The 11,512-nt window shown below is 36.0% G+C and overlaps 1 protein-coding gene across 8 annotated transcripts in view; it reads right to left on the bottom strand.

Annotated features, from left to right (window-relative positions):
- Positions 1-11,512, bottom strand: part of TRPC6 (transient receptor potential cation channel subfamily C member 6) — a 114,906-nt gene that overhangs the window by 54,253 nt on the left and 49,141 nt on the right. The window contains exon 1 of one of the 8 annotated variants that reach the window (XM_081238743.1): positions 3,874-3,989. The exons of the other annotated variants lie outside the window; for them this stretch is intronic. Coding sequence (XP_081094869.1) covers positions 3,874-3,986 — 113 coding nt within the window. The 5' untranslated portion in view covers positions 3,987-3,989. Of the gene's footprint in view, positions 1-3,873; positions 3,990-11,512 lie in introns of those variants that run through there. 8 annotated transcript variants of the gene reach the window in all.

Raw genomic sequence — 11,512 nt, 5'->3', positions numbered from 1 at the left:
TTCCTCCTCTGATCGAAATGCTGCAATGAGGATTTTTTTCCCTAGTGATTCATAACTTTATGTCTTAAGGTGTTTTTGAGTTTGAAGGGTTGAAGCTTTGTCACTATCACTAACTGGAAACCCAAAAAGGACAAGTTCCTGCAGAATACGGAAGAGCCAGGTTAAAGGGGAGCCTGAAAAGAAGAAGAAAGGTGTGATTGATGATTAATGTAATAGACGCTTCTTCTCTTTATAAATGTTCTAAAAGCCATCCCCCTTCAAAGACTGTCACAAACTTCCCCATATAAAGAGAATTTAAATAGATCCAAAGACCCCATAAGCCATCTTCCCCTCCGATGTGGCCAGGCTACGAGAACCTAATTTTCTTTGCATACTAACCCTTATCGATCTTTATACCAAAGCTCCAGGCAATGTTGATAATGGCAGTGTGATGCTCAAAGAAGTTAGCAAAATGTCAGCAACTCAGAAATAAGTTCTGGCTCTCCAAGGAGCTTCAAGATTATGCTGCTATAGTCACAAATTTTTAAAAAAATTTTTCGTTCAGCAGTGAACCCTTTAGCCAGCCATGGCCTCTTCAAAACTAACCAGGCTGATGTTTTACTGACAACTATGTAATTTTTTTTAAAATGACATTAAGGGCCATAGCCAAACATATGCTATAATACTAGTAATTTTTAAGATAGGTCTTTAGATAATGTATCCATAGCTTTTATTAAGTAATAAGAGAATGATTTATATATCTATTTTGCTTTCTATAGCTATTGCTTTGTTTCCAATTCCATTTTAAATTGTACCCAAATTATGCATGTGCATGTTTACAGACTCTAAAAGCTTGTTACAAAAAACAGCAGTCCCTTATTCTTCACCTTCTCCATATCCTGATCCCCAGAGGAAATACATTTCAACTATTTTAGCTGGTTATTTTATAATTTAAATCCTTATATCCATATAACTTCATAATATTGTTGTTTCTTGCTTTTCCAGATTTGGTATTATCTACAGAATTCCCATTATGAAAGTTGAGTATTTAGCTCACTTTCACAATCTCCCACCTTACCTTCACATCCTTCTCTCTCTCTCCCTCTCTCTCTCTCTCTCTCTCTCTCTCTCTCTCATACACACACACACACACACACACACACACATGCTTCATGGTCCCTTATCATCCCAGTATAGTTATATTATAACTTTTGTTAGGTAGCTAGTTACATTATGACAATGCAGGTGCTAGCTATACCTATGACAAGTAGTATATACTATACTGTGGTGTCTTTTCTGGTACAGCTTCCCTGTGTCCTGCAACCCAGTCTTTAAAAATCATCTTTCTGTATTCATATGCTTAATGTTCTATGTATTTATGAAATTCAACAAAACTCTTCTCCTTCAGTATAAATCTTCTTTTAATACATTCAACATACTATGTGGGTTTTTTTTCAATTTTAGCTTCTTGAAGAATCTCCCTGTCATCTTCTGATCTGTTCATCTGGACCAGTTGCTATTTAGACTTGGTGAATATATGTTGTCTTTGAATCTTCCTTTTAGCACCATTCCAAGGATTCTGTTTGCTTTGCTCTTGTGTTGGGTTCCTTATTGTCTGTATCCCAGATCTTCCTCTTTTTTAGTTTACTCCCTGGAGGATGGAGTACATCCTCCAGGAGCTGACTGAGAAAGGAGGCCTAGGAAATAAATTTCTTGAAATGTTGCATGTCTAAAAATGACTTTGTCTTATCTCCAAACTTAATTGGTAGCTTGGCTGGGTAGAGAATTCTAGGGTGAAAATAATTTTGAAAGTCTTATTCTGTTAGATTCTAGTTTTTGTTAGTTGTTATCAAGGAGTATGATTCTAGAAATTCTCTTTCTCTCTGGTGCCCTACAATTACATGAGCTTTTTTATTGAAGGAAATCTCTTTTCCTCTATAGCTCTAGGCACTCAGTAAACCTTTTAATGTGGAAAAACATGTCCTTCTTTTCTGAAGAATATTTTTGATTTATTTCTCTGATAGTTTTGATTCTTGCTTACAGTGTTCTTTGTTTCTGGAACTCCTTTGTTTTGGATGTTGGACATTCTGGAATATCATTTTACTTTCTTATCTTTTCTCTTCTATTTTCCAATGGTTTATCTTTTTGCATTGTACTCTGAAATATTTCTTCAACTTTATCCTCTAATATATCTTTTGAAAAATTTTTTTCTGCTATTACATTTTTAATTTTTAAGAACATCTTTTATTCTTCAAATGTTTCTGTTTATAAGATATTTTCTGCTTTCAAAGACACAGTATCTTATCTAATTCTGGGGACATCAGTGTTAAAAACTCTAACACAGATCAGAACACTTCAGAGAAGTTATTCCTAAGTTGCTTTTCTTATGTTTGTTTTTATATTTTTTATGTTTGTTTAATACTTTATATTAAAGTTTTTCCTCAAATAACTAGTGATCCTTAGGAGATATTCTTTTCCATTTTTCAAAAATAAGTATTATTTCTAATGTCTTTACAAAGAGAATGTAATTTTCTCCTACAAGAATCAGCCAGCGTCTAATGTTGATTTTGGCAAAAGGTGACTCTTGATGTAGAAGTGAGTTTCCAGAAGAGCAGCATTATTTCTGAGTTAACAGGATGGATGAAGTGAAAGAGATAAGAAATCACCGAGATTTGTTGCATGAGCAACCATCCATCCTTTCCTTCTGAAATTCTGAAACTTCTTCCCTTTTTCAGTCACTTTTCTGACTTCTAATAACCTCGTTAACCTTCCACTTCCCCTCTTGTCTTCTGTATAAATTACTTTCCATAGTTTCTGTTGTAGACAAGAGGAAGTTCAAAGATTAGGGGAAGGGGAGGTATCTGCTGAACATGGTTAATGCTTTGAAAATGAAAACCTGTAAAATTAAAGGAGAAAAGAGCTAGGATCAGGGGATTTATAAAAGTGAGATGAAAGTACTGGTAGCGCAAGAAAGGTTTTTTTGTAACTAAAAAACGAAGGAGGGCTTCCCTGGTGGCGCAGTGGTTGAGAATCTGCCTGCCAGTGCAGGGGACACGGGTTTGAGCCCTGGTCTGGGAAGATCCCGCGTGCCGCGGGGCGGCTGGGCCCGTGAGCCACAATTACTGAGCCTGCGCGTCTGGAGCCTGTGCTCCCCAACAGGAAAGGGCGCGATAGTGGGAGGCCCGCGCACCGCGATGAAGAGTGGCCCCCGCTTGCCACGGCTAGGGAAGGCCCTCGCACAGAAACGGGGACCCAACACAGCCATAAATAAATAAATAAATAAATTAAAAAAAAAAAAAAAAAAAAAACGAAGGACACAAAATTGACACAAAATAATGCCAAGTACCAAAAGACGAAGGATCAAGCCTCTTTTTTGTTCTTTTTTTTCCATAAGATTGAGAGAAATAATTATACCAGCCTAATTTACAGGATTACTTCTAGGATCAATTGAAATTATGAATGTGGAGAGCACTTAAATTTGGATTTCATCATTTTTACAGCCATAAGAATATGCATTTATATGAAGAAGAGGACACCGACTTTATAAATTTTCAGCTGTTATTCAATTAGAAAACCCACAAAAAGCCAAGGACTGTGATGGTAATTGATATAAGTGGTTTTTGTCTTTTTATAGAAAGAAAAATAATGATTAGTAACTTTACTGATATCTCAATTTTTAACCTAGTTTCCAAAGTTTTATTTGTTCATATAACACCTCTAAATTTACATTGAGGTAGAATAAGCCTGAGCTGTGACATCTTTAATTCTAAACTTTTAAAATAATGATTTATGATTTTAATGTTATTAATTTGAATAATGCCAAGTTCCATACTGGCAAGGCACTAATCCTAAGGATATATCCTATTTCCTTCTAAACTATTATGGCTTTCATACCTATAACGTCCATCCTTTTGAAGAACAGGGAGGACATTTCCAGGGAAAATGTTTTCTTCAGTTTCAAATCTTTTCCTGTCTCTATCACAAATTTTAATCATTTTCAGTTGCATAAATTTCAGATATGTTTTTATTAAAAGGCCTGGATCATCATCATCTCTTTAGCACTCTGTCAATGAAAAAGCCAGATAAATAATGTTTACAGAGGTGTTTAAGATTGTTTTAGGAAGAAAACTCTTAAATGTACAATGAAGGCAGTACTCTTTGCGTGGGTAGTGAGATAAAGGGAAAGTGTTTGCACGTTGACAAATGCATCCTTTACTGTCTCCTTATCATTCCCAACTGCAGTCTAAAGAAGTAACAAAAGGCTTCATGTATAGTATTTTGTCATAAGCAGTGCTGCTTAATCCTTGTTCAAACGCAAAAGCAAAATGTGTAAAACAGCTTTTTAAATGACAAATATTTGAAGCCTTTCAAGAAAGATACTAGATATTGCCAGATTATAGAATGGATTTTATAAGGCTATATTATAGAATTGTACATTAATTGCAAATGTAACCTAGAAAAATTGTCTACTAGAAAGAGGAACAATAGCCCAAAGCATTATGTCAACAAAAGACACATTTTCGTTCCAGCTAAAGGGCACACTTTTGCAAAGTGTGCTCTTCTGTTTAAGAAAAATATTAAGATTGTTTTCTTCATCCTTCTAGCTATATTTAGCATGGCTGAATGTTCAGTAACCTACATATTCATGACTGTATTTTTGTAATTTGCTTTATCACAGTACATAAATACCAGTTCTAGGAAAAGTGTATCTAGCCACTGCCCCCATGGTACTCAAATATTGATTAGGTCATGAAAACAGCAGTTTTTACATATCTCATTTTCCTTGTTCTTTTTGCTTGCAGAATAATGCCTGTTGCCCAAGACAGTGAGAGATGGAATAATCCATCTCTACTGAAAGTGCCAGCAATGTGAATTAGCTTTTGAGTCAAATGGACTGTGTGCTTGAGGCCAGAGAATGTGCAGTAATTTCCTCTACATCCTGTTCAAATATGATGCACTTTTATCAAATAGAACTGCTCCTATACAAACTAAGCTCTATATTAAGTATCTAGCTTCACTTTTATTTTTTGCTTCAAAAATCCTTGAAATATTTAAATAAAGCACAATTCTACTAAAGCAAAAGTGTTGAAACATAAATGACATGTAACTATTCCAAGCAGCATGGAAGAGCCACAGGAGTAGACTTTTAGATGTATCCTAGGAAGGTGAAAATTAAGAAAATTCTAGAATGTATATTTTATTACATGCACAATTATCCATGGGAAAAATTACATGCACAATTATCTATGAGAAAAATTAGACGTAGATATTTAGAGATTAACAACAAACACAACTAGCAATTTTGCATACTACTTTAGGAGGATAAATGATCAAAGTAATTTTATTCTAATTTTATAACAATGAGACTGTTTTTACTCTACTTAATCTCTAGCCACACATTCCTGGTCCTTCCTCTGGGGTTGAGGGAGCAAGGACTACTCCCATGAGAGCAAGGACTACTTTGCCTATTCACCACTGGATTCCCAGAGATTAGTAGAAAGGCACACTGCAAGTGCTCTGTACATAACTTCAAATGCATGAGTCCCTCTTGTCAAAGGAATAAAAATCAAAGCCTGTTTGCCCTCTATTAAGCCAATAGCAAATCACTACGATATACAACCCTACAAAAAAAAAAAAAAAGGAACACAACATGAAAGTTTAACCACAATGTGACCTGGAGTACATCTAATAGTTTACATTCATTTCAAATAAGCATCAAGCTCAATAGCGAATGAAGAAAATTGAAAGGCATATTTTTTAAATGACATCCTTGTGACTTGTCTTTGATCCAGAAGTGGAGATTTTCTTGTACTTAAAGGCAAAACTAATATTCTCTCACCTCTATTGCTCTGTTTATCCTTGACACTGTGCATAGAGCATAACCACCCATCTTCACACCCATCTTCACAATGCATTATCAAATCCCTTTAACCTCCAGATATTTTTCAAAGTAACAGTTCTTTATTTTGATTCAGTTAGCTTTGATTTTCCCCATGGACTCCTCTCATTTCATCAAATACTAACTTTCTATTTGATCAGTCACACTACATCACAACACTGCCTTATTATTCTGAGAAGCAAAATGATAGAAGCCTGAACTGTTTGTCACTTTTAGTTAGGAACCAGCAAAAGTGTGACTGAAAAATGTCTTGTGCATGTTATATATTTTTTGTTTGTTTATTTTTATCACCAGTTGACATCTCACTTGTACAAAGTAGAAACCAAACTATATGAGAAAATTAAAACATGAGTAAGTAATGGAAGAGTTATAGAAACTTTACTTTTTGTAAAACAACTAAGTCTGAAATTTCATTGTTTCTTTTCAGCCTTCAGCTTGTGGTTTATTTCATGTGTCATGTCATCCTTCTTTGAAACGCTCTTTTGTAGATCTCTGGGCACATGCATTTATTTTGATCTATTTTGATAGAGTACTCTGGGAAATATAAAAAAGTTTATGTCTAATACAAGCAAAATATACCCCAATTATCTCATCAAAGAAACAGGTTTAAACCTTTTGCTTCTATTATCAACAGCTATCATAGTCCTATGTATTACACAAGCATATTTGCCCATTCAACAATAACTTCTGTATAAGACAGATTCCAGACAGGAAAAAGACAGAATACATAAATTGGGTAATCTGATGACTTTAATGAAGAGACTCTAGGAATGTGTTGGCAGGAGTTTGGGAAATCCAGCATGGTGCTCTACAGTACCCAGTCTAGGACAGTGTAGGCTTCAGCCTGAAGGGGCAAAAGGAAGAAGAAGTTACAAGCTAAGAAGTTAAACAGGGTAACTGTAAGGCAAGGGCCACTTGACAGCATTTCTGACCTTTGGTTGAGGGTAACAGCCAACCCACCAGGAGAGAGCCAGTGGAATTGATACCCTGACCTCACTTTCCTGCCCTCTGATATCATGGAGGGGCTCCCCCATGGGCTGTACCCAACCCAAGGGCAGGGGACAAAGGAGCCCATTGATGCCATCTACACAGTCTGCATTGATGTCAACCTGCCAGGCAGAGGAGAGTGTGTGAAGGGTGGAGAGTGGACCATGAGAGCCAAGCCAAAAACACCCAAAACATGCTCTCTACGTGAATTTGACTTTGCCATGATTATATCCTTCAGAAATCACTGATGAAAACATATGCATAGAGAAAATGATGTGTTTAATTTTTTATTATGAGTCACTGATGCATCATCAGTTCTCACCTTTCTGAGCTTAATTTTCCCTCTATAAGCTATCTGTCAGGAAAGATACCCACATTCAATTTCAGGCAGTCCATTATTTTAAAAAATGAGCTTTTAAGTAAGATTCATCCATCCACATTTAAGTTAATGTTCATATGAGGCTTAGGAGGAACAACTCTGATTCTGAGGGTGAGAAAGTGGGTAATGTGATATAGAAACATTCAGAATTGTTTAGATTGTATGTTCAGCACAAGCTGAAGCTGCTGACTGCTGGAGATAACAGTGCTAGACTGCAATAACAGATCTGGAACATGCTCTCAATCTCTACCTCCGGGGTTAGATCCAACCACTCACAATGCAGGTTTAAGTCTATATGCACCTGGAATGTATAAGAGAGTACAACTATAGAGAAAGATGACTAAAGGATGCAGTACATAGTTTAATTTATTTAAAAAACAAAATTATGGAATGCCTTTCTTTGCTGCTGATTCAGCACAATTTTAGATACCACTATCACACCTCACATTCACCATCAGGATCTTAACAGTTTACTCATTCATCAGTTCAAATATTTGCGCTTCCAGGCACTATGATAGGCACATGGGGGACACAGAAAGGAAAGGCACTTAAGGCATGACAGAAAGGAGAAAAGTAAACAGAAGATTAGAGGGTGATGCATGTTATTAAAGAAAAAGTATAATGTGCCATATAAATGAATAACAAGGAGTTTTCAACTCAACCTGTTGGTCAGGGAAAGCCTTCTGAAGACATTTCCCTTCTCGTAAGAAAGAAGGAAAAGTTAGCAGAAGGGATGGAAGAGGAGAAAAACACTCCAGGCAAAGAGAAACATACTTGTTTGTATAAGTCAGTAGTCCAGAGAAAATGGAAAGATGTCCATTATGGCTGGAGTGTACAGGAGTTCCCTCCCCCAAGGGACTTCTTATTCCTGGCTCAGGTTAACTGAAGATTGAGGGCTCAGGGTTTAGAAGCTGAGGCCTGGGTTCCATTGTTGATCTCGGTTCAACACATAGCATTTATACCTTAGGGCAGAAAGGTGAAAATTTAGGTAACTCCCAACGAGATAAGGATTCCATTTTAGGAGATTCAAGCTTCAGAATTCAACTATTGGGTCTCCAGCTCAAGGGGTTTTGTTCTGAGGAATTTGGAGCTTACATAATTCAAGTTCACAAGTTTAGGAAAATTAAGAACAAATTTATGGTTCCTGAGAACTGAGTCTTTAGGGATCTGGATTTGAGGCAACTCTGGGGAGCTATGCCAAGTACTGGGAAGAACATTGCTTTGAAGAAAGAAGGACTTTGTTGGGAATCTGGACTCTGTCACTTACTAGCTGTATCATCTCTCTGACCATCAGATTCCTTAGCTATTAAATGGATGGATGGGGGGTGGGGAATAGTAGTTACTTTTCAGGGTTACTATGAAATTGGTGACTCATGACATTCAGCTTAAGGCAATTCGACGCCTCATCTCTTATGAACTTCAAACCCTTCTTAACTATAATTGTTCAAAGCTTTCCAGTTTGAAGATGTTCTGTTTAATAAACAAGGTGGAAGGTAAGTAGTCATTAAATGGGTTTCCTTTCCCCAATGCAATCTCTTAAATTTGTACCATGTGCCTAAAATAACAGATTGACCCTTCCTTGTTTTTCTCCTTGCTCTGTACGTAAACATGGCTAACAAGCCATTTTCATTGCCTTAGTTTTTTTTTTTAATCTTTAGAATATTCTGTACTTCATTATTGCTCACACTGTTCTTAAACTATGTTTTATTATTTTCTCTTCTTCCCTTGATTGTGTATTTCCCTTACCCTTCTTGTATACATGAGCTCTTTATTTTTTTTAAAGAATTTTTTGATGTGGACCATTTTTAAAGTCTTTATTGAATTTGTACAATATTGCTTCTGTTTTACGTTTTGGTTTTTTAGCTGTGAGGCATATGGGATCTTAGTTCCCCAACCAGGGATCGAACCCACAACCCCTGCATTGGAAGATGAAGTCTTAACCACTGGGCTGCCAGGGAAGTCCCCCTTACATGTGCTCTTAAAACCCAAATCCATCTTCAATTTCCAGTGCCAAGAACAAGACAGGCACAAAATGTCTATGAATCTACAAGTGAATGAATAATTAATAGAAAGAAAAAAGGATGAAAAGAAAAATTAATGGAGAGCATTCTGTTTTGTCACATTTTTAGGAGTTTCTTAACCCATTTTATTCCATATCAAGAACTTATTTTTTACTATACAATTAGAATATCATTTATCATCAATCAATGACCAAATGTATAACAACCATACTACACAAGCTTCCTGTGCTGTCAGAGAGTCAAATTTTGAAAAGTGTATCCTGCATTTACCAAGTAAGTGTGACTCTTCATAATGTCCCTGCATCATTCAGGCAGTTGAGGGGAAGGTAGACAGACTACTCTGTAGGTATAACCACATCTGCTTCACTTCCTACAAAATGACAGTGTATTCATTTAGGATTTCTCCTACCCAGAAGGATGCAATCTAATTAACAACACATCAGGTTTTAGCTCATGAATCTGTGGGATAAAATAATTTTATGTCTGAATATTAGAATGGCCACAAGGCTAAATCAACCAATTTTTATATACTCACTTGATACAACTAAGATCTTCCAATAATCCACAATGCTCTCTTTTAAATAGGCTGGTTCCTTTGAAATATAGGGCAAAGTGTTAGAAATCATCATAAATAGTAAATGTTGTCCCAATGACTTTCAAAACTAATCTATATAACTTTGTCCTTTATACCATTCCTAGTACAGCAATGTCAGACTTTGTAAAGCTACACATTTTTTTTCCTCATCCTGTGACCAAATTCGTAAAGTTTCATCAAATGATTCAGATTCACAGTGGTTAAAGCACAAATGCTTGAGTAAACCGACATGGATTCAGATTCTGATGTGCCCATTTTTTGACTCCCTGGCTTCCTCCAAAATAAGGATAATAATGACCCTATTTCACAGGATTTGTGAGAGGATTATAATAATGTATGTATTTTATTTGGAAATATCAGTTATAGCCCTTGCATAATACTAAGTGCTCTGCAAGTCTTAAGGAAGCTTAACAATCTTATGTAGTATGTACTCTTATTATTCTCATTGAGGTAAAGATAATGTAAAGCATTTACTACTTGATAATAATAAGTGCTCAATAAATAGTCTTAATTTTTATTATTATTTTACTGTATTTTAAAATAATTTTTACTTGTAATAAATTCAAATATACTTGTCCACCATCAGTGAGAATGAAACATGGCAATTTGGTAGAGTTTGATTTTGAGCATGCCAATTGTGTCAAGTAAAGTTGTAAGTTCACTATATAGTTACTATAATTTTTCTAGCTTTATAAATAAAATTTTATAAAATTTATATAAATAAAATTAAAACGCATGTGCAATGTTGGTAGGAATGTAAATTGATGCAGCTGCTATGGAAAACAGTATGGAAGTTCCTCAAAAAATTAAAAATAGAACTACCATATGATTCAGTAATCCTATTTGGGTATGTATTCAAAGAAAATGAAATCACTATTTCAAAAAGATATCTGCGTCCCCCCATGTTCATTGCAACATTATTTACAACAGCCAAGACATGGAAACAACTTTAGTGTCCATAGGTGGATGAATGGATAAATAAAATGTGATGCATATATACAATTAAACATTATTCAGCTGTTAAAGAAAAAAGGAAACCCTGCTATTTGCAACAACATGGGTGGGCTAAGGGCATTATGCTAAGTAAAATAAGTCAGACAGAGAAAAAAAACAAAACACTGTACAATCTCACTTATATGTGGCATCTAAATAAAGCAAAACAAAACAACAACAACAAAAAACCTTAACTCATAGACACAGAGAACAGATGGGTGGTTGCCAGAGGAGTAGGGAGTGGGGTCAAAATGGGTGAAGGGGGCCAAAGGTACAAACTACCAGTTATAAGATAACTGAAAGTTGCTAAGGGAGTGGATCTTAAAAGTTATCATCGGGCTTCCCTGGTGGCGCAGTGGTTGAGAGTCCGCCTGCCGATGCAGGGGACACGGGTTCGTGCCCCGGTCCGGGAAGATCCCACGTGTCGTGGAGCAGCTGGGCCCATGAGCTATGGCCGCTGGGCCTGCGCATCCGGAGCCTGTGCTCCGCAACGGGAGAGGCCACAACAGTGAGTGACCTACGTACCTCAAAAAAATATCATCACAAGAAAAAAATATCTGTAACTATATGTGGTGATGGATGTTAACTAAACTTATTGTGGTGATTATTTTGCAATACATACGAATGTCAAATCATTAAGTTGCACAGCTAAAATTAAT

This window comes from Mesoplodon bidens (assembly GCF_964165515.1).
Source record: "Mesoplodon bidens genome assembly, chromosome: 7".
In the NCBI taxonomy this organism is placed as follows: Eukaryota; Metazoa; Chordata; class Mammalia; order Artiodactyla; family Ziphiidae; genus Mesoplodon; species Mesoplodon bidens.
Note: the sequence above shows the minus strand (reverse complement) of the source record. Positions and strands in the feature narration are given on the sequence as shown.